This window comes from Montipora foliosa, chromosome 2 (assembly GCF_036669935.1).
Source record: "Montipora foliosa isolate CH-2021 chromosome 2, ASM3666993v2, whole genome shotgun sequence".
Taxonomy (NCBI): domain Eukaryota; kingdom Metazoa; phylum Cnidaria; class Anthozoa; order Scleractinia; family Acroporidae; genus Montipora; species Montipora foliosa.
Window position 1 is genome coordinate 60,314,608 of NC_090870.1, and position 23,366 is coordinate 60,337,973.

The 23,366-nt window shown below is 40.7% G+C and overlaps 1 protein-coding gene across 1 annotated transcript in view; it reads left to right on the forward strand.

The window, feature by feature from the left end:
* Nucleotides 1-23,366, forward strand: part of LOC137993755 (E3 ubiquitin-protein ligase RNF213-like) — a 118,023-nt gene that overhangs the window by 58,064 nt on the left and 36,593 nt on the right. The window contains exons 31-51 of the mRNA XM_068839763.1: nt 1,204-1,319; nt 1,683-1,877; nt 2,276-2,519; nt 2,899-3,134; nt 3,673-3,755; nt 3,832-3,965; nt 4,040-4,135; nt 7,290-7,742; nt 7,991-8,166; nt 8,852-9,074; nt 12,009-12,370; nt 13,554-13,712; nt 13,910-14,075; nt 14,588-14,661; nt 14,860-14,998; nt 15,506-15,613; nt 16,418-16,503; nt 20,735-20,923; nt 21,265-21,400; nt 21,576-21,785; nt 22,682-22,818. Of these exons, the coding sequence (XP_068695864.1) occupies nt 1,204-1,319; nt 1,683-1,877; nt 2,276-2,519; nt 2,899-3,134; nt 3,673-3,755; nt 3,832-3,965; nt 4,040-4,135; nt 7,290-7,742; nt 7,991-8,166; nt 8,852-9,074; nt 12,009-12,370; nt 13,554-13,712; nt 13,910-14,075; nt 14,588-14,661; nt 14,860-14,998; nt 15,506-15,613; nt 16,418-16,503; nt 20,735-20,923; nt 21,265-21,400; nt 21,576-21,785; nt 22,682-22,818 (3,722 nt within the window). The remainder of the gene's footprint in view (nt 1-1,203; nt 1,320-1,682; nt 1,878-2,275; nt 2,520-2,898; nt 3,135-3,672; nt 3,756-3,831; nt 3,966-4,039; nt 4,136-7,289; nt 7,743-7,990; nt 8,167-8,851; nt 9,075-12,008; nt 12,371-13,553; nt 13,713-13,909; nt 14,076-14,587; nt 14,662-14,859; nt 14,999-15,505; nt 15,614-16,417; nt 16,504-20,734; nt 20,924-21,264; nt 21,401-21,575; nt 21,786-22,681; nt 22,819-23,366) is intronic.

Below are 23,366 nucleotides of genomic sequence, written 5' to 3' on the forward strand. Positions count from 1 at the left end.
CAGGTGTAGCGCTACACCTATAGAATTTGGTACGTGCACAATTCCAATAAAAGTGTTACAGGAGTCCGACTTGTATCTTTACACACGTAAATTACAAGTGCAAACTACAAGTCATAAGTTACTTGTAAGCTTAACGTACAATTTGTAGGAAATTTGAAATGTCCGCTTCGAGTGAAGAAGGACTTGAAGAACCATTGAGACACCGAGTTATTTGGCAGCCTAGAAATTTTGAGGAAAGACGGTTGTTTGACATTGAAAATCCACGTGAATTTCAGGAGAAATATCGCCTCTCTGTCGAAGCATTCGAGTATTTACTTTCAGCAGTTGGCGAACACCTTGAACAAATAAACTTCGTGCAATTGGAACTTACACATGTGGTCTACAAGCGTATTCAAGTTATGTTGCAATGGCCGTGTTTCTGAAAGTGGTTTGTTTGCTGACTTTGTTAAGCAACTTAAAAATGATACCTGTTTTCACGGGTAAGATGAAATGAGGAGAGAGCACGTACCAATACAGCAAAAAAAAGAAAGAAAGAAAAATAGCAAGCGACTCCTCGTTGGACGAACGTAATAGGGCATTTTCGAAGTAGTGATAGTAGATAGTAGTGAGGCAGTGAGGACAAAAACAATACAAACACGTTGGACTGAATCTGTCCTTGGTCTTTGTCCTCAGAACCTCTCTTTCAAGCCGAATTTTAATATATCGAAAAAGGCCTATTGACAACTCGTTTTTAAAAGCTACCTGGCTTGGTGCCTTAAATTTAATGAGCATTCTATTGAAATTTGCCGACTCGCTTAACTTTAATCGAGTTGGGAAAGGTACTGTTGTCACGGAATTTTTGATTGTCACTCGCTAAGCGACCTGAAAAACCGCTCGAGAAAACCCGGCCAATAGTAAAGCTACAGTTGTTCGACTTCGTCTCGGTCCATAAACACGCAAAAAAAGAACTTGGCCAATATCCAGTCATCCAATCACGCTTGTTCAGTAACCCATACATCGTGACCCGGGTTGCACGTGTAAATTCCAGTGTACAAAAATCTTTTATTGGATTCACGAATTTACAAGTTGGACTTAACGCGCGTAATTTACGCTAGTAAAAACTACGCGTGTAACGTTTTCATTGAAATGACCCGACCTCAGAGCGTGGATTAGCCTACATGGTTGCCTACACAGTCTGATACTGGACTTAAATTTTTTCGCTAGGATTTCTCGATGCGGTCATTAAAAGGAAAAGAAGCCTCTGCCATAGAAGACGAAGTTGATGCAGATGAAGAAAAAGACTTACGCCCATTTCAGTTGCGAGCACATTGGGAAAAAAGGTGATTAAATATGTGATAAAAGAGTCTCGAACTCGGGAATTTTTTTATTACATTCGTGTGATAAGACGGCCATGTTGGTGCTAAAACAATAGAAAAATGTTGGTCAAGTTTTCCATAATGTAAATAGAGTCAAATTCCCAAAAGACTTTTTCGCTATTGTTCTTTCCACCAACATGGCCGCCGTGACGTCAACTGTAATCAGAGAAGGTCTGTTTTGTGTGTATTAGGTTTTTTTTCCTGTTGCCGTTAACATTTGAACTCGTAATTTATTTTACTCAGTCCTCTCTTAATTTTAACGATAATGTACTTTTGTCGAATATTTATGATTGTAGTTGACATTTTTTTTCCGTTTTTTTCCCACAGTCCTCACCCCTACATCTTTTTCAATCCGGATCACATAACCCTTACGTTTTTGGGATTTCGAGTTGACCAAGATGGGAATCTCTTAGATCCTCAAACTGGGGAAGTCATAAAAGAACGCCTAATGTCAAGGCACCTGCGCACAGGACTTCATGTGCAAAGAGTGGACTTCAACAATGATTTTGAATCGTATTCCAAGTAAGTTTTGTCTTTCAAATATCAACGGACGTCATATATACCGTTTAGAAAGAGGGATGGATTATAAGCCTTTCCGCCTATGAGGGTACCAAAAACCATTTATGTTAGCTAGTGAAAGACGAAGCTATAGCGGATAATTATTATTATTATCATCATTATTATCATTATTATCGTAATGTGAAGGAAGGAAGGAAGGAGGGAGTGACTGAGTGGTAGTAGGACCCACATGACAGTCAACTGACTGAATTACAGGTGCTGGTCAGACGATTCATATGCATGTATACATAGCTCTAGCATGTATAGTATACATAACTCTAGCATGTACTTGTACTTGTATACACAGCTTTAGCTTCAGCTGGTATGAATGCGTTTTACAAAGTAATTGTTCTTTGTTTCAGAGCTGACATGATTCAACGCTTGTGTTCTGTCATGGGGATCGACTGGGGACACGACCCTGATGAATCTTATGAGCTAACAGGCGACAATGTTAAAAAGATTCTAGCAATTTACATGAGATTCAGATGCGGGATCCCAGTCGTAATCATGGGTGAAACAGGATGTGGAAAAACTCGTCTCATTCGTTACTTGTGCGGTCTGCAAACTGGGGGTGACAGAAGTCGAAAAAATTTGCTGTTGATGAAGGTATAATCGCACTTTACACATCTGCCCAGCAGATGTAATGAAAAAGCAGCACTTCATTACAATATGTCCCGAAGACCATGCGGGGAAGAGTTCGGTGGAAAATTCACTTCAAATGGTGCATTAATTGGCAGTCTTTCAACTTTTTTGAGTCAATGTGCACTGGACACTGTAATTTTTAGAATGGATTGGGTTTCTCAAATGAAACCATGTACACAGATTCGTTTTCCTGTTCCATGGATACCATGTGTATCAACTGAAGAAATTAAAAACAGCATGCCATTTAGGATAATGTCTTTTTAATCGAAGCTGATTAATTAATTAATTAATTAATTAATTAATAATTTAAATAACGATATCGGTCTCTATTGTTCCTCTACAGATTCACGGTGGTACAACCTTCAAAGACATAGAAAGAAACGTTGTCCATGCAGAAGCTATGGCTGCTAAAAACGCTCAACATAACATCGATACCGTGTTATTTTTTGACGAGGCGAACACAACTGACGCTTTGGGAATGATCAAAGAAATAATAGTGGACCAAAGATGTAACGGTCGTCCGTTGAGTCTTGAGTGTGGTCGCCTAAAATTCATCGTGGCCTGCAATCCTTACCGAAGGTGCGTTTATTATACATATTTTCCGTTCAACGGTGCAACTTTCCTTCAAAATAGAAAGCTACTGAGACATAGGGGAATTGTTATGGCGTTGACATACGCGGTCGGAATAAAGTTTTGTGTCTGTTTGTAGTCTCTTGTGCCTTGTATTTGGTTTGGGTTGTTTTTTTGGACTGTCCGTTTCTTCCACCCTCCCCCACCCTGCCCAAAAAAATTAAATGAAATTAATTAAAATACAAAATCAATTTCTTGTTTACTCCTAGAATCTCTTTCTAGTGCAAGAAACCTTGGTAGCGAAGTCTATACGAGTATAAGTCATGTCATGAATGCAAGATTCACTTGCACTTGTGTAATCAACCCTCCGGCCCTTTGACTTGCACTGAAAAGGATTACTATTATGTACATATCAACCATGTCTTTGAGCCAAGTAGACCATAAGAAAGAATTAAATTGGCGATCCTTGAACGGCACTCAAATCTATAAAAGTTATAATATTAATGGCTGCTTCGTAGACTAGCAAACCACACCCACTCTCTTTCAGACATACTGCAGAAATGATACGGAAACTGGAGTCGGCAGGATTAGGATATCAAGTCAGAACCGATGAAACAACAGAACGCTTTGGTAAATATTCTGTTATTAAGGAATGATGTTTCCCTTGCTATTGAATTTTCACTCTTGGGCTTTTTTTTCCCAATAGGAAAGATTCCCTTGCGCCATTTGGTTTATCGTGTACATGCTCTTCCCGACAGTATGCAAAGCCTTGTTTGGGATTTTGGAACCTTACAGCCAGACGTGGAAGAGCGCTACATACGTCGAATTGTCGGGAGATATGTAAGTAAGACAAAAGTATTAGTCGATTCAAACAATGAAGTTTTCGGGTTTAATCAAATGTTTCAAATGTTTAGGTGCTACTCGAGAGACGTCTTCCAGGGGATGAAAAGTTGGTGCTTACGATATCAAGAGTGTTGTCAGCTTCGCAGGAGTTCATGAGGAACAAAACGGTATTTTAATTTATTTACTATTCCTATAAATTCACCTACGATTTTTGTGATGTAATCGTTATATTACTTTGGATGGAAGAGCTCTTCCCTTTAATCATACATTCTTTTACCCCGCAAATGATAAGACAGGGACTAGCTGGCCTCTAATTCCAACGCCATTAGGCTGGAGATGCTCGATCGCATACACGAGGACCATCAAGGTGTTACGAAATAGGCGCTTTGGTGGCCAGGTCGTAGTCGTCAAATAGAAGATCTATATGAAACAGTGCTGCAAGTGCACTGAATGGAGAATTACCCCCCAAAAAAAACCCATGATCCCATGATCCCAAGTGTAATCCGGGATAGACTTTTTGCAAGTGATCGGCACTGTCATTTATTATGTTAAGAAACGCCCTTATCTGAGCGTGGTGTACTATTTCTCGACGTTCATCGAGGTCAATTACTTGTCATCCTTCTCCTCGTCCGAAACGATACGCGCTCTCAAATCTGTTTGCCAGACATGGTATACCGGAAGTGGTACGCTCGGACAACGGGCCCCAGTACGACTCAGCCGAGGTTGCTAATTTCGCCAAAGACTGGGAATTTAAACACGTTACCAGCAGCCCCCTCAATGGGGAACCTGAAAGAGCTGTTCAAACAGCGAAGAACCTGCTACAGAGGGAAGATGAACCTGCGAAAGCCCTGCTTTGCATACCGATCCACACCCTTTCAGGGTGGAAAGAACTCAGCCCAGTTACTCTTTGGCCACCAGATCCGATGCACCCTTCCTTGCCTTCCAGATTCTCTCCAACCGAGCTGGCCAGGAATAGAGGATTGGAAGCGGGAGGAAAGCGAAAGGAAGATGAAGTAAAAGCACTATTATGCTGCACGGCACGGAGTCAAGGAGCTACACCCACTCCAGCCAGTTGATCACGTGTGGACCCAAGGTGTAAACAAGCCAGCCACGGTCAGGGTCCAGCAGCCGAATCCTTCGCGCTCTTACATTATAGAGGCTTCAGGCGGCATTTTGCAGAGAAACCGGTCGGCACTTCTGCCTTATTTCCAGCAGCCCACGTCAACAAAGAAAAATCACCTTGAGGACGATATCAGCAACCCAGAAGGGGAGCCAGCCGTGTCAGAGCCAGAAAGACTCGAAAGCCCGAAAGATACCGCTGTACGCACCAGATCTGGTCGGTTCATAAGACCTCCCAAGAGATTTGATTTGTAGACCGTGACATCCAAGAGACAATGCTATTCAACATGTTTTCTTTTCAAGTGAAGCTATGATCTTCGCAGTTATGAGAGCAATTTTTGCAATTGCTTTGAGAAGCCTGAAAAATTCAGGACTTCAACGGGGTTTGAACCCGTGACCTCGCGATTCCGGTGCGACTCTCTAACCAACTGAGCTATGAAGCCACTGACGTTGGGAGCTGGCCATCTGTGGGTTCTAATGGTCCCGTGAGGAATGAATCAATGATGAAATGGTATATGAAATGAATCATATATGAACTGCGGATATGAAATCAAGTGAAGCTATGATCTTCGCAGTTATGAGAGCAATTTTTGCAATTGCTTTGAGAAGCCTGAAAAATTCAGGACTTCAACGGGGTTTGAACCCGTGACCTCGCGATTCCGGTGCGACGCTCTAACCAACTGAGCTATGAAGCCACTGACGTTGGGAGCTGGCCATCTGTGGGTTCTAATGGTCCCGTGAGGAATGAATCAATGATGAAATGGTATATGAAATGAATCATATATGAACTGCGGATATGAAATCAAGTGAAGCTATGATCTATGATTTTTGCAATTGCTTTGAGAAGCCTGAAAAATTTTTCAGGCTTCTCAAAGCAATTGCAAAAATTGCTCTCATAACTGCGAAGATCATAGCTTCACTTGATTTCATATCCGCAGTTCATATATGATTCATTTCATATACCATTTCATCATTGATTCATTCCTCACGGGACCATTAGAACCCACAGATGGCCAGCTCCCAACGTCAGTGGCTTCATAGCTCAGTTGGTTAGAGCGTCGCACCGGAATCGCGAGGTCACGGGTTCAAACCCCGTTGAAGTCCTGAATTTTTCAGGCTTCTCAAAGCAATTGCAAAAATTGCTCTCATAACTGCGAAGATCATAGCTTCACTTGATTTCATATCCGCAGTTCATATATGATTCATTTCATATACCATTTCATCATTGATTCATTCCTCACGGGACCATTAGAACCCACAGATGGCCAGCTCCCAACGTCAGTGGCTTCATAGCTCAGTTGGTTAGAGCGTCGCACCGGAATCGCGAGGTCACGGGTTCAAACCCCGTTGAAGTCCTGAATTTTTCAGGCTTCTCAAAGCAATTGCAAAAATTGCTCTCATAACTGCGAAGATCATAGCTTCACTTGATTTCATATCCGCAGTTCATATATGATTCATTTCATATACCATTTCATCATGTTTTCTTTTGTTGTTATTATTTGTTAGTTTATTTGTTTTTTTTTGTTGCGTTGTTTTCCCAATAAGGCATTTTTTCATTGACAGTTTTTAATTGGAGGGGAAGACGTGAAGTTCATCCTAAACTGGTGACGCTTATGTACAATGAAATACATCCTTAGTTGACCCCTCCCCATAGAGGCTTTTCAGGGCCAATGATACACAGTCAACGAGTCGACGAAGTAACAACAACAACAACAACTGTTAAGAATCCCAACTGGCCGGGGGCAAACCAGTTGGCTATTTACAAGTGCACCTGGGAAGTTGAACCAGGGACTAACAGGAAAAAATTCAGAGAGTGGTCAGAGCGGGTCTTGGACCCGGGATCTCCGGATCTCAAGGCAAGCGCCCTAACCGTTGGGCCACAATTCAATGCCCTCTTATGAATGGGGAATTGGAGAATAAATATGTGTTGACTTGACTTACAACATGGCTCGCGTTGTCACTTCATCTTAAGCTAACGTACATGTGACTCTGTCATACTCATGTGCAGTGAGACATATGATTGCCCAGGTTTAACTCAGTGTGACGCAGTCATAACTAGTTGCATCCTACTTTAAGTAACGTAAAATACATTTGCAAAGAAATTCAATCACTCACAAGCCCGACAAAGACGGTGTTCGGCCGTATATCGGAAAGGTACCCAATTGTGACAATGTGATACGAATCGCCTTTTTCTGTTCGTAGGATGAATGTAGCTTTGTGAGTTTAAGAGATGTAAAACGAGCCATGGAGGTTATGGTGTGGTTTTATCAGCGTTACGAACAATTTGCTCGCTTACGCGAAGAAGAAAACGAGGGAAATTTTGAAGAAAGTGAAAGCGAAGATGATGAAGAAAGTGAAGATTATGAAGAGAGTGAAGATGATGAAGAGAGTAAAGGTGATGACGAGGAGCAGAAAGCTGAACGAATGTCTGAGGACGCTGCCTCTATGAAGGTGGAATACGACACTCCTGAACCGTTTTCCTTTCATCTCCAAGAAGGGATAAAAGTTGGAGACAAACGCAAAGATGGCGGACGAGCAACCAGTGAAGATACGTTAACGAAGAAAGCTGAATGGCTGTATGACACAATTTTGCAAAAGGAACAAGGCGATGGTGAAATTGATGAAGAAGAAGATGGCGTTTTCGATTCTCTTCAGGTAGGAAATTTGTCACCAAGTGTGGTACGTTTTGTAAACAAGTATGGCGTAGGCCTCTCGTTGCTGGAAATGTTCATTTGAAAGCACTGTTTTCTCATGTCAGGTTGTTTTTCTTTAGGGAAAAAACGCTTGCCATTCAGAATGGATGTAAAGCAAAACAGTTTTTTCAGGTGTCCAGACTATAATGATACAGCATGCAACGTGTAAATAAGAAATTATTCTTGCCATTCCATGTTCATTGTCGTTAGGGAGCACTAACTGATGAAATCGACCCAGTCACATGGGCGCTTATCCTTGCCCTCGGAGTTTGTTACCAGGCGAGGCTTCAGCAAAGAGATGAATACCGCGAGGAAGTGGCAAAAGCGTTCAGGCGTCCTTGCTTGCTTCCCGGTGGAGCCGAGAGAATAGAACAAGAGATATCCCGGTTAGTCTATGAATAAAGTGAATAAGAACTGTAACGAGTCAAGGCCCTTTTAATGATGGATCAGTGACAGCATGTCTCATAATTTCCCTATATTAGTCAATGATGTTTAGTGTATACCACACAAGCTAGTGAATAGTGCTTTCCGCGCATTCTGATTGGCTAGCTCAGAAGTGGATAACAAGTACTATTCACCTCTGAGCAAACGAAGAAAACCGCTTCGGTTACCTAGGAGCAAATTTTATCGATAGACGAGGCTGATTATTCAACTTGTGTGGTATATACTAAAACAATTATTTACCTCAGTGTCGGTAAATGTGGTGGGTTTTTGCTTCCACTTTAAATACTTGTTTATTATAGAAAATGATTTGAATCCAGGAGTTACATACCTCGATGGGATTTGATCGTCCGGGAGTCCTGAGGACCATCTTCAACATCCTCACGACCAATCACGACATTACTTTTCCTACTACCAATGACAACACAGACCAGAGCATCGCCACTTTTGTTTGAATTTCCAACCTTCACTTGACTGTGAGAATGACTTATCCACTCAGTTTGTTGAAACGTCAATCACTGCCAACAGTCCTTCTCTCAGGACTCCTTTCACCAGGATAATCAAATTCCATCGAGGTAATTGTTAAATATGTTGTATTGACACTTTGAATTGATAATGTGTTTGTTTAAGTTGCCAGCAAGCTGTAATGCGTGGGCTTAAGATTGGACAGAACATCGCTCGCAACGCAGCCCTTAGTGAAAACGTGTTTATGATGGTGGTGTGCATTGAGCTCCAGATTCCACTTTTTGTGGTCGGTAAACCGGGCAGTTCAAAGTCTCTGGCAAAGGCTGTTGTGGCTGATAACATGCAAGGAGATAAATCACCATCTCAACTTTTTAAAACTTTTAAACAGGTTTGTGGTTATAATGAAAATAAATTAGTTACAGAAATGAAACACATGCGAGTCATCGTGTGTAGTACCCTGGATTCCAGAGGTTTTTTCTCTCTTAGAGCGACGGAATAGCGAGTTGCGAAGCGGCGAGAAAAACCTCTGGTACAAGCCGTTGAGAGCCTCACTTCCATGCCCCGTTTGATTGATATCGAAAAAACTCAGTAAGTTTCTACGTGACTTAACCTACCAATAAGCATATTTGGTTCCCACGGTACAATGGTCTTATTTACTTCGATGTCAAATTCAAAATTTCAATGTTCCATATAAAACTTCGATGTCAAATACGAAAATAAATCTGAAATTTGGATGTCAAATTCCGAAGTTGAATTTTGGCGGACATATACAAAAGACAAAAAAATGTAGAACCCACTGAACGTTTTGTGTCCTCAAAACTTCTATTTCCGGAACTTTGCAGCGTTTCGATTATGGCCACAGTGGGCACGAGAAATCAGGTTGACGGCGTTGAACTACGTTCTGTTGCTAAACTAATCAGAGTACTCGTTAGAACTGACAAGTTGCTGGAACTAATCGAATTGCTTGGGCCAAAATCTGACTCTTGGAATATAAAACGGCATCCCATTGGACCGGCCTTCTCAAAGAAGTCAACGGCCTGTACCAGTGGTTTTTCCTCGCCTATTCCGTCGCTCTGAGAGAGAAAAACCTCTGGCAGCCAGGGTACCTGTGTAGAGGAGCAACCCCATGTAGATATTAGAGAGTTTAAGAAACAACGACGGCTACGGTAACGACAACGTCGTCAAAAAGGAGTAATATTATTGGTTAGAAGAAACAAAATGATCGTGCTGCACGTGCGGCACCAATTTTGGAAAAAAATTCTCCCTTACTCGTCAAAACTACTACGTGAAATGACCAAATTTAAGTTTTTGACGAAAACGTGGACAAACTACAGTGAATCTTTCAGTCTCACTCTTGACTTCAAATCCGTCCGTACCAACCCAGTTGTAGGACATTTCGCCCATATTTTATGATATAAACCATTCTCGTCACCAGAGCCTCGGGTCGACCCAACGCTCTGGGAAACTCTCTGAAGAAGAACATGCCCCGTAGGGTTCTTGTAGCCAAAAAATTGGCTATTTGAACCTTACGGCGCCCGCTCACTCCTCGCGCTAACATGAATGCACCAATTAGAGACGCTTTTGACTGTTCTTCACGGAAACCAATGAGAAGATACTTTATTTCAGGATTCCCCAGAGCTCTTTTCTCCTTCAGTCAAGAGAAGAGCTCTGGGGTCGAGATTGGATATAAACACGATAGGCTAATCATTAAATACCTAGAAAAGCTCAAACTCATATTTTAACGTGACGTTTTCGTCGCTGTAGCCTTCGTGGTTTCTGAAACTCCCCATTGAGCACCGAAAGACGTATTGCCGTTAAGAATCACTCTTTTTTTGATTTAGTTGCTGCCCACTGTGAAGGATTTAACAAATAGAGACCTCGAAACCCTGGCGGTGGTTAGGGCTTAGTGTTAGGGTTAGCGGTCAAAGGGATTCAAATTGAAAGTCCCTAATATAACAGTTTAATATTGGTCAGTAACTTACTTTCACAAAATGGCTAGTACAGAGTTCGGGCTAAGTGTTTCACTGAGAGTTGTTGGTCTCCCAGGTGTTTTGGTGAACTACGGAACATGGCTAATTTGAACTGGGGAGGAGGGGAACAAATACTAAATATCTTAGGGAGCAGAAACCATTTTAGGGATCAAAAAGCTGGGAACAAGTTTGGAAGTAATTTCGGGAACAAACGAACACTAACAAAATTTTAACGGGAACAAGGGAACAACGACCCCCCTGGGAGGCCATCAGAGTTTTCCATTTCTAAGCTTTTTTGCTACAGGTGTTTGTGTCGATTTCAAGCCGCGGATTAAAAACCGAAACGAAAGATACCTGGAAGATCGTGTCCACCATCCCTGTTCAACTCTAGTTGTTTCCTTCTGATAATTCTTCTTTAACTTTGCGATTAAAATCCGTAGGCTCCCTGTCGAGGATGGATTTTTGTTCCCAGAAACTGACTGGCTTGTCTTATCCAAGTGTTCATTTATCACAGAAAGAGGCTGCTTGCAGTGCTCACAGAGCCTCTACTCTAATGTTCTCGCCGTTTCTCCGATGTAGGGTTTTTTGCACTAATAGCATTTAATATCATGTTACCCCTGTAGCCTTAGCGCTACTAGTTTCGTCTTTAGGGTGGACACAATTTCTTCTTTGGATTCTCAAAGGCCTAGTTCGTATAACCATGAGCGCGTAGAGCTTCTTACACGCTGCCGTTTTTTATCTTTCTCATCGGATACCAATTGATCAACCCGATTCAACTAGGTACTTGTACCTGATCGTTTGTGAGTAATATGGTGCTTTGATTGAAAGTTCAACTGAATGGTGATCGCGTAGGTTGCGACATAGACTGTAGTCTTAATGCCACCATCCTACTTGCATGCAAGTATCTAGGAAGGATAGTCGTCGCCTCTTATACTTCCCTGGTAAACTGTATGAAGGGATTAATGCTGTTGTGAGGTTCAGTAAACTCATCGATACAATTCGGGTGCATCAAGGCAAAGAGCAATATTTATCTAAACGAAACAGCCAGAGTTGAACAGGGATGATGTCACATGATCCGAAATGATCCCGCTTTAAAAAGGGAAAAAAGATGCCTTGTTTTCACAAATTTAACACGTGCTGATGAAACTTCTGAGATAGAAGCGAAAGCTCCTAAGCTTGTATTTATTTGCGATTTCTACGAAGAAAGGAATTACAGTCTGTAGATTTGTACTGGAGAAGAATGAATTTTGCTACTAAGAAACGAAAGATATTATGAGTAAAATCAATAAACTAGTAAGGCAAATCATAAATAATGAAGAAACTGAGCAGGCTATGGTTCACTTTACGAATAGATTCAGCTAGTTTCCTATCAGTGCAGCCCACAATCAACCGCTGAAGGAATAATGGCAACATTCGAGCAATGCAGCAAGCTTCAGGAACGCAAGAACGCTGAAACAAACCAATTTGCATCAGTTGTGGTACTCGATGAAGTCGGATTGGCAGAGGACTCCCCAAAAATGCCTTTGAAGACTTTGCATCCACTTTTGGAAGATAGTGTGGACAAAGATGACGATATTATAGAAACTGATGACCGTTTTCCTCGCCTTGCTTTCATCGGCCTGTCCAATTGGGCGCTGGACCCAGCAAAGATGAATCGGGGAATAATGCTCTGTCGCAACGAACCAACTGATAATGAGCTTGAGAAAACCGCCAGGTAATTTACACGTGTCAAAGATATGAAATGGTGGTCAGTTAATAGTTTTATCAGACCTGTTGTTCTAAAAAATCACAAGATAGAGTTTATACGACCTTCATATGTCGCAGTAGTTGTACCTGTTGATTGCTTTTTCCACTGCAGGGATAAGTCACTATCAATAGATAGATTCAACCCTTCCAAATAGAACAGTTTGTTGAAAGTGTTACAACCCATGCAAGTAACCTTATACGCCTGGAATGCTTGGCTCTCAAATGCGGTCCCCCAAGAAGCCACTTATTATCAATAATACCTAGAATACACTAAGTAATACTTAAAACTGTGTTGGAAATTTTTAAAAGAATACCCATAAAGGATAATACTCTCTTCCTCTTGTTAATAAAAGAACTGTGAAAGCTTATTTACCACAGTGGTTCGCTTGGCTCAAAATTGAGATGAACAAATTGGTTGGGTGCCTTAAGTCTATTGAAACATACGTGCTACACGGCCAACGTTTACAAAAACGTAACTCTTCCAAGGCTGTTGCCTAACAGGAGCCCGGTAGCCTGGGGCTCCCAAAGAATAGCTCTGGGCGCCTTAATTTTTCACAGCAACACCTTTCACTTCATATGTTGGGCTCCTAAGTTCTCAGCGTTTAGCTCTGAGGGCCCCTTTAAAATTTCTTAGGCAGCAGCCTTGTCTTCCTTGTACTTCTACATATTCATTGCCGTGACATTAATATCTTCAATTCCCACGACGGGCTCCCATCTGGCCTTGTAGCTCAGTCGGTAGAGCAGCGGTGATCTAACCCGAAGGTCGTGGGTTCAATTCCCACCCTGGTCAGAGATTTTTTCTGTCCTTGTGTGGGCCCTTTTCCATCACTAGGGTTAATTAACGCTCACATGCTTTATTTGGGTAGAAAATTAGCACTTCACACATTACCCTCTAGTTGAGTCTATTTACGTTTCCAGTTTTTTCGTGAGGATGATCCGGTATCAACTTATCCATTGTTTTGAACATTAGAGTTTCCATTTGTTTTTCAATTGTCTTTAGAGAACTCAATACCTGGTTCTAGGACAGAATATAGTGAAATGTTTTGTCTCTTCGCGCGATACATTTTATGGACTGACTTATTCAAGTCATTTTAGAAAATAAAGTGACCTTTAGGGTTTTGGTATTGCTAACAATTCGCCTCTTTTCTTAGAGGAATATGTGGCGCTAACCAAGAAATCTTGCTAAGAGTGGAACATCTGATTATGCCGTTAGTTTCTGCCTATGCTGACCTTTACAAGCAACAGAAAAATTTAGAAAGACTCCAAAAAGGAATGAAAGATGAATTCTTCGGCTTAAGGGACTTTTACAGGTGAGACCTCGATTTGGGTTCATGAGGAACGGTGCATACCAAGCAGGATTCTTATTCTTTTTAGATAACTAGCATATGATACTTAAAGTTTATTTCTAGGTCGATATTCTTGACAAAGGAAATTTTTGGATGGTGCTCCGTGAAATTAACAGTGGTTAATTAAATTGTCTTCGATTTTTTTTTACTTTCCTGTGAAGTCTTGTTAAGATGGTGTTCCACATTTCAAAGGAGCAGAAACGTGATCCAGACTGGGAGGAGCTTGGACACGCAATTAGGCGAAATTTTGGTGGCTTGCTTGAAAAAGACTTTAATCCTGTAAATATCATCATGACACACCTTGGTTTTCCACCCGACTATTTGCAGGTTAGAATATTAGAATTTTAGTGGCTTTGTGTTACTTTCCTGAAATCACAATTTAGTGAAGTTTTTCAGGACAACTATTATGCTGTTATTCCAATACACTTTCTTCTTTACAAGAACTTTTTTAATAAGAACGTTGAGGCTGAGATTAACTAAAATGTTAAGAACGTATTAAGAACATTCCTCAGGCTGTTGATATTCATTCAATACTTCAGTTTTGAAGAATTGGCACGACCTCTTGCTCGTACCATCAGAGGAAGTCGTGCAAGTATGTAACAAGCAACTTGATACCATATCACAGCAAGCAAGCACTTTCATACGTTTCCTGGTCACGTCCGCATTGATTTATTGAAATACTGTATCACGTAAACTTAAGAACATCTTAAGAACGTTTTCCGCCTCAGCTCCAAAATTAGACTTTCTTATAAAATTGAGTGTACTTGCTTAATCGGAGTTTCCAAAAATTAGAAAGAACAATCAAAGTGTATGTGTGCCTGTGTTTTATTGCGTGCCAGAATGAAGAAGATCATCTCAACCTTGACTGTCTGGACCTTATTCGGGCAAGCCTTGATCGCGGAAGCACCATGGGGTAAGTTATATATTTTTATCACTGGTGAAATGTTCAGCATCTTAATTGTGGCCTTGATCAAAGGATCGAACCTTTCCGCTCAAAATAAAATTTACCAGCTCTCGTCATTCTTTTGATAGGCCGTTTTTGTCTTTGAAAGCTATTCTCTGAGCCCCGAATATCTTTACACTCAAAATAAATTTTAAAATACAATTTTAGGCAGGGACGCTACCTCCTTATCCTGTCGGAGAACTTTGCTGCCCTGCCAAGAGTTAAACAGCTTTTGTTGGAACAAGACTCAGAGGAGCCGTATGTTATCTTTGGCAGCAGTTTTCCTAAGGACCAGTTGTTTACTCAGGTAAACGTCTTTGTTTTAAAATTCCAATTTCTTGGTTTATGACGCAGTGAATTGTAATTCTGTGGTTAGTATTGAAACAAGGAATTATCATAATTATCATAGTAAAAGTAATGTTGAGGTTTGTAAAGACTGGCCAATACAGGACGCTTTTATATTTTAAGGGTCCAAGCCTCTTATTTTGGGGCCTGCGCAGACGCCTTAGAAATATAAATGGCGGACTTTTATTGTATAAGATTGTCGGTGCTGAAATTGAATAGTGCATTTACTATCTACTTTACTGCGCAGCACATCAGGTGGTCTAGTAGTACTTTATACTCAGTTAAGGATAGTTACCGGGTAATAGTTTAGTCCTTGATATATTCTGATTCGACCGTTCTGTGACACGTTTGTAAGGTTGCTTCACAAGTGAAGTGAAGACATGATTGATTAATTGATTAATTGTTAGTTTGATTGAATGGCTGATTGATTGATTGATTAATTGTGTAACACTGATTTTTTGCATCACAGGTTTGTCGAAACATAAATCGCATCAAGATTTGTATGGAGACTGGCAGAACAGTTATTTTGTTAAATCTTGAAAACCTGTACGAAAGCCTCTATGATGTTCTCAATCAGGTCAGTGTCGTTAGTCAAACCTAAATGCGGAGTTCCCGGGTGATTTATACTCAAGATAAGTCAACCTGGCTTGAACCTGCAATCCAATCGAAACCCAATACCTGGCCAGAGGTCAACTTTTAAAAAAAGCTGACCTTGATGAGCTGTAAACTTGAGCCCGCGATAAGGTCACTTGATACTGGCCACATTGGCGTGCATGGAGGAGTGAACGTACGTACGGACGTGCGGTGACCAAAACCAAATTTTCTCGCACAGATGGGTTACCCTATTTTCTTACCCATGGTGCTCCACTATATTTCATTTGTAATTCACCGATATTCCCAGAAAAAAATGTTCATGAAAAACGAAGCCTTATATGGTAGATCAAGTGTGTAAGAATTTAACGTTCGTGAGCAAGTGTTAGAAAAGGCTCCTATTTTCTATCTGCTAATTGCAAATTGGTCCGATAGCAAGTCACCTGTTTGGTTGATTGTATTTTATCGTTCCACCATTGTAAACTCTTGGACCACCAACAAGAAAACCAAACAAAACGGTCCCGTGCAAGACGTCTTTACCACCAGAAAAGTAAAAGGCCATATTGTTCTTTTTTTGCTCTATCGCTCTCCGGCTGCGGCGTTTAATAGTGTGGGGTTTTTGAAAGGTTTATGAAAAAAAGCGTCACGAGAATAACATGGAGTGTATTAAAGATTCGTCGGGATAAAGCTAAGTTATGTCAGTATCAAAGAAAATTATTTATAGTCTCATGATAGTCTTAGTCTCTTGATCCTGCATGCTATTAATTTTTGCGCGTGTTTGATTCTGTAGTACTATGTTACCTTTGGTGGAGAAAAGTACGTTGATCTTGGGCTTGGTAACCACCGAGTGAAGTGCCGTGTTGACAAAAATTTCAGGTAATAATCGCTTTTTAAGAAGAACTTATTTTAAAAACGTACTTTCTTAATAATGATAATGATGATAAAATTTTGTTCAATTGAAAAATTAGACAAAGTGGTCCGCAAAGAATATTAATTTGGAGTCGCCTCACATGTAGGGAAGCTTGTCAGGTTCCTTTAGTAATTAACCTTCCCTTGGGGAACTTCAATCTGGTGCCTTCTCTTTCAAAAGAAATAGAATTTTTAAATTTTATTTGAACTTGATCGAGGTTCGTTAGGACTTGACGGTAGAGAAAGCTTTCAAGCTGTTCTTGTGTGATGAGAGATGTTGCGTGACAGTCATATTTTGGCAAGTAGAAAAAAACTTTACCTTTGTTGCTGTGTTAATACAATCATGAAAATTACCAAATTTTATTCGATTGGACATTCTGTAACTTTTTTGACTGCGCCCAGGATTCGAAACGTGTACAAGGAAGAATAATTTTCCTCTGACGTTATCGACCAAGATTCCCTGCTTTGGCTGGGCTGACGAGTACGGGAAAGAGACCTCTGCCATGGGTTGAAACTCATTGTGATGAGATTGCGCGGCGGTTACTTAACGACCGAGTCCTCACATGATGCTTCACGTTGTGTGGGCTCAAGTAACAACAGCGGAATTACTGTAAAGGAATGACCGGGACACGGCGGGCTCAAGTCACAGTCAGCAAACATATCATGGGGCATGCAGTTTGAAGAGTGCCGTCCAAGGTACTGGTTGTGGACGGCGGTTGGATCAAAGTGTGTTCCACCCTTTTCCCGTACTCGTCAGCACAGCGAATGCAAAAGGAAAGAGATCTCTGATAGCAGGGAGCGGCCAAGATAGCAAACAAACAAATAAGAAAAGAAGAAAGAACGGAACGAAAAGGAAAAGGAACCAATAGTTTTTTACCAGTAAAAAATTCTCGAGCCGATGGCTTTTAAAAGGCAAACGTAAGAGAACAGAATAATCAGTTCTTCAGCTGAAACCCTCAGTTTGGCATACCAAAGCGAAACTATGTCGGCGTAGAGGTTTGAAAGGCCATCCCAAGTGTTTTAGTCCGGCAGACCTTTCAAACACCTCACAGCTCACAAAGTTTACACAGTGGGGCCATTCCCTGGACTATACGACGAGTCCGCTTCGTAGACTTCACCGCGGACTACTCCATGAACTATCTATCGTATAGAATGCCCATCAGTCAACCGAGTGTGAAACTATACAAGAAATGCAGTTATCTTGGCTTACGCTACTTTTTCATGCCCCTTCCTCTCCATCATGTACAAGCAACATCGTTAGTGGGTTACTCTTGTTGCCTATAGTTATCAAAAATAACAAATAACAGAGTTTGCTTCTGGCAAGGAACCCAAACGTACCAAAAGTGTCGAGAGTTTAGATTCTGAGGAGAGGCACTGTGGTTATAAGATTCAATTTCGTGCACGAAGTGAGAGGCCAAGTGACGATCATACAAACACTTACGGCGATGGCGGTGACCTTAGCAGAACATTTCTACCTCCGAGTGGCTCACGAGTCTAAAGTTGAGCAGAGGATCAACTCATGCAGGAGTTAACGGTTAGTCATGACTTGGGGTGAAAGATTGTTTATGTATCAGCTGGAGGTAATTTGTATCCTGTGAGACTTGGAAAGCCGCGGCGATCGCAAGGCCCGCAAAAGAAGTCCACATGGCGGCAAAGTCGTTGAATGCAGAAGCGAGTTCCGAACTCAAGTAGTCAAATTATTTATTGCCAATAGGGAAATTAAAGAGGAAAAATTTATTAAATATTTAGGATTATATATTGAATCACATCGTAGTAGGAAATTTCCACATTTTGTATATTTCAAAAAAAAAAAAGACTAAGTTCTTGTTCAGTTATACTACACACTTATTTATCCTTGTTTAACTTATAGCTTAATTACCTGGGTAATGCATATCCAATTTCTTTACAGCCTCTTATTACTTTACAGAGAAAAAGAAGTTAGAATAATAACCTTTTCTGATTTTAATTCTCATTCTAGTCCCCTCTTTCGTAAGTTGGGGCTAATTAAAGTAGGGGATTTAATATATTTAGACAGTGCTCTTTTTATGCATGACTGCTCTTCTAATAGACTTCCAAGTACTTGTAACAATTTCTTTAAAAGCATTAATAAAGTACATTAATATGCAACCAGACTGGCCTCTAAGAAGTCCTATTATTTACCGAAAGCTAAAACGAATTATGGAAAATTTAATGTCCGAGTCGTTTTCGCTTTAATTGATAGGTGTACATTATATGCACCTTAATTGTGTGCACAGGCGTCTTTTTGTCTTGCGTCTTTGTTTATTCGTTAACTTGTGTATTTGTTTATTTATTACAGCTTAAATAATTCTTCAACTTATATATGTTATTTTTTCAGTTTAAATATTTTAAAACAACTTTGAAATCTAGTTACTCTTCCGCATGGCCCAGCCATTCAGCACGATTAGCTTTTGCTATTTCTGAGTGGCTGTGCTCTCTTCCTCTCACAATTGTTTCCTTTAAATGATGCTACACTTTTGTATTGAGAGCACATCAATAAAGATTGTTGTTGTTGTTGTTGGAATCGCTACTAACCCAAGTGAACAGGAAGAGTAATGACCAGAATGCCTGCCCACCCTTTCTGAAAATCAGGAGCGCTAAGTTCATGTCTTGTAAATAACAAAACAAAAGTAGTTTATTTGAATGGAATATGTTATAAGAATTTTAAAGAAAGAAACTTATCTTAAGTAAGGAAAGATTTTCCCTGTAAAATAGCAAAAGAGCTAATCTAACTATGATGCCGGTGATGCATCTATTCCCTCATTGTTAAAAACTTTGATTCACGTCTGAACCGAAGCCTATACTTTGGCAGGGTACAACTAGTCCCGAATCGGTTACGAACTCGGAAATTTCAGCAAACGGTATGAACTTGGACAGGTTGATTGTGGAAGTCCTACGTCTTGCCTTTGGTAATCTAGAGAGCCGAGGGAGGTAAAGTTGAAACCGTCATCATCATCACCTTCAAGGCTTCCAAATATAATTTTCTGACTGTTTGTAGTGAATGTGATGTTCTTACGCTGGGTGACAGTTTTGATCACATTAGGGGTCCCAGAGACCCAAGAGAGTGATTGCTATGATTGAATGCATGTCAGTCTTGGATCTTGGAATGTGCAATTTTTAACCCTTAGATTATGTTGTCATTGTAAGCAACATGTCACGCATAAGTACAGTTTGGACAAGGATTAAAGTTGATCCCATACAGGATGCTTACCATGTGTTGCAATCTTTGTTGATTACAGGGGGAAACATTGTCCACTGTAATGACCACTTGCAGTATACTGCTCGAGTAATATAAAACCCTCTCTTGGACACGCTCTAATTTACGGAGCATCCCATCGGATCCACTGCAGTGTTGCAACTCGATATTTCAACAGTATATAGTTTCTGTGTGTGGGACGACGCTATGTGCCACGTTTTTGTGTCAGTAAAATAACGTCAAAGTCGACATCGTTTATTCGAGTTGGCATTATTTTACACTTGCTTGAAAAAGCAACTGTTGTTCTTGTAACATAACAAACGGACCAGTACTTAATACAACTAACATGCGATTAATTTTTTTGCGAAAGTCACATATTCAATACCTCTTTGCGAGTTTAAAGACGGCGAGAAAATATCAAATTTAGGGCGCGTTCGATTGACCGTATTACGGAATAGGAATACACGGAATAGAAGTTAGAAATCCTTCGTTTTTGCGGAGATTCATATTAATATTGTCAAACATCTGATAAAATGCTATTTTAAACATAGCTTTATTATCCTTGTTGCTGCAAAACGCCAAACACATTCTTTTTAAATCATCACTCCGCGTATTCTTATTCCGGAATAGGGTCAATCGAAGGCGCCCTTAGAGTCAGGGACGAGGAGCCTGCGTAGTTAGCGGAGAATGGGGAAGGCACAGCGCCCCTCCCTTTTCTCCGCGCGGTTTCGCCGCTCGTTAATTTGCCTCTCGCGTCTCTCTCTCTCGCCAGCTACGCAGGCTAGGAGCCTACGGCGACTTCGAATGCGTCATAGGGCTGAATTGACATTTCGATAGGTTTATGTGTGGGCGTATTGTACCCGATGGTAAGGAACACCTTCACAGTTGCCCGACCTACTTTGGTAAACTATGTCATATGAAGGGAAAAACGGGGTCTGAGTTTTTGTCTCGTACAACGTTTCCTTTTCTTTTCCTCGACTCTAGATTGATTGTTATCGCCGAAAAGGATGTGGTGTACAACAGATTTCCCATTCCTCTAATAAATCGTTTGGAAAAACATTTTCTGGTAATGTCATCCGGACTCACAGATGCCCAGAAGCAAGTGACAAAGAAATTACAAGCCTGGGTTGAGAATTTTGCCGAAATCTTTCAGCAGCCTCATGAAGAAAAGCGGTTCGTAGAACTTTAAAAAGTTATAGCATCATTTGCTTTTTTGCTTTTTCAAGGTGTGTTCTTGTGGCAAAACCAATTAGTACATTTTGTGAGATAAAATAAGTATATACTTCATTGGCCGCATCAATAGCGCCCATTTAAGTGTACATTTGGTACAAATTACATTGAAGACCGGTCGACTATTCACAAAGTCCCCGGATTTCAAGTTCCATGTATTAGGAATCAATCACGTTGCTATCCTTCGTCACAGCCTGCTGGTAGAACATTCCTATTGCCTAATTTTACTGACAGTGGAGTGTTGAGTCTGATTTCAGGCTATTATTTTTGTTATATCTTTACAGTAAATTTACCAAAGGAGAGGCTTTTGTTGGTTTTCATGAAGATTCTGTTCCTGCGGTGGTTTTACAAATTTGTAAGGAGCATTTTGACGATGGCTCAAAGTTATCACGTGAAGAAAGAGAGTCTTGGGAAGAAAAAGTTAGTTCATACTGCAAAGCAAAGCGTACTGTTTTAATTTTTAAACGGAGAAAACCCTAAACGACACCAAATTTAATTTAAACGATTGTCAATCTTAAAGGACTTTTAAGAGGTTTCCCCCGAAGATAAGACTCTCGATATATGCCATTTAATATACTGTATCTCTTTCTGCCAGATTTTGACATGTTGCCAAGAACGCCTATTGCAGTGTACAACTCCTGATGCGGTGGCTCGCCTTCCTTCTTCCCGTCTATGGCGGGAAGCAGCGAAGTGGTGGAGGACATACTTTCGCGAACAGGAGCATTCAAGCCTTGGCGACTTTCTGGCTGAGGCCCTAAAAGACGTTAGATCTGCAAACATCAGAGGCTCTGCATTGCGTGCTCAAGTAAGATTGCTAAAAGGCATGTCGTGCCATTGAGTGTTCTTGTTTGTAAAAGTAATGGAAAGCTATATTAGCATATTCCGTAAATGGATAACACCTTAGATTTTGCCCGTGAATGAGGTCGTAAATGCATGGTCCTCAAAGCAAACCTCCTTCCCCATCTGATTATAATACACAGTATCGTAATTGTCAACTTGTTCTGCGGCTCGTGGATCCGCTTCAGACTCTGGCAATTTACTTAAGTTTGTTTGCAGCCAGGATTTAGAAGAAATGAAACTAACAATTAGGTTCGTCATACTATGAATACAATGACAGTTTTCTTTGAAAGAACTTTGCCGCCGTTCTCACTTCTCCATTAAGGGCCGAATATAGCATCTTTTGTAAAATGATTTCCTTGCTCAAAAAACAAAAAAAAAAAAAAACAAAAAAAAATGAGGCGCTAGAATCTTTGACTCCGTGTTGTCGTGTTTTTCTTCTCCAAACAGGGAAATTATTCGACTACCCTAAAAAGAGCGACACGGGAGGCTACGGTAGACTATTTCAAAACCTTCTCAAATGGTGACCGGATTGTGCATTTAGTGAAAGTTTGTGTCTTCAGCATTGCGTCTTTGGCGTATTTTGACGAGAAAGGGACCTTTATGCTAAACCCAAACGTCTTCTTACAAAATACGTTTTTTACGTTTTGCGACGTTGATAAAGTTATTCATACATCGGAAGATATTATCAACTTATCATACAGCCCAGTAGGATTTCAAACGGCTCCAAGGATTTAATTATGAGATCTGATTTAGTCGCTATAAGCGTACCTCACGAAAAACATAAAATCAAGTAAAATAATTTCTTGACATAAGTCGATGGGTATTAGTAAATTCTTCAGAAGTATCCACCTATTTTGGTAGGTTTCCACGCATTCACGCTTACTCTCGAATCGCGACATCCGAGTGATTGCTAATGCTGCTGGTCTCCATGAAAGATCCGTGAAATGCGTCACATTGCAACAGTTTCAAACGGAACACCAATTTTGCAACAGTGTTGGGTAAGCTCCATTTTTGTCACCTAGAATTATGGCCTATAATTAAGAAATGGTAAGCGTGCAGCGTGCAACTATCGAGTTGTGGACGCACGAGGGAGGTTGCTAAGCACAAGAGAAGCGTAAGAGTCGCACGAGGCGATAGCCTCGTGCGACTCTAGCTTCTTGAGTGCTTAGCAAACCTCCCAAGTGCGTCCATAACTCGATAGTTGCACGCTGCACGCTTACCATTTCTTTTATAACATAATCGTGAACACCACTCCTGCGTGTTTCGCTTGTATTTGCATAAATCAAGTTTGGTCAACAACGATGTCAACACAACTTTGCTTTTTAAAGACAACTTTGAATTAACAAGACAAAATGATGAACAAACAGTTTTCCCAGTCAAAAATTTTATTGGAATCAACAATAATTTGCTCTTAGGAGAGAAAACATTTCGATTTTCTTGCGAGCGTCGACACAAACACGCTGTCTTTGCACATGCTTCGCTTCTGTTGAAAGCGATCAAGCTATCGCAAACAGCACGACTTTTCCAATCAAAAAAAAAACGACGT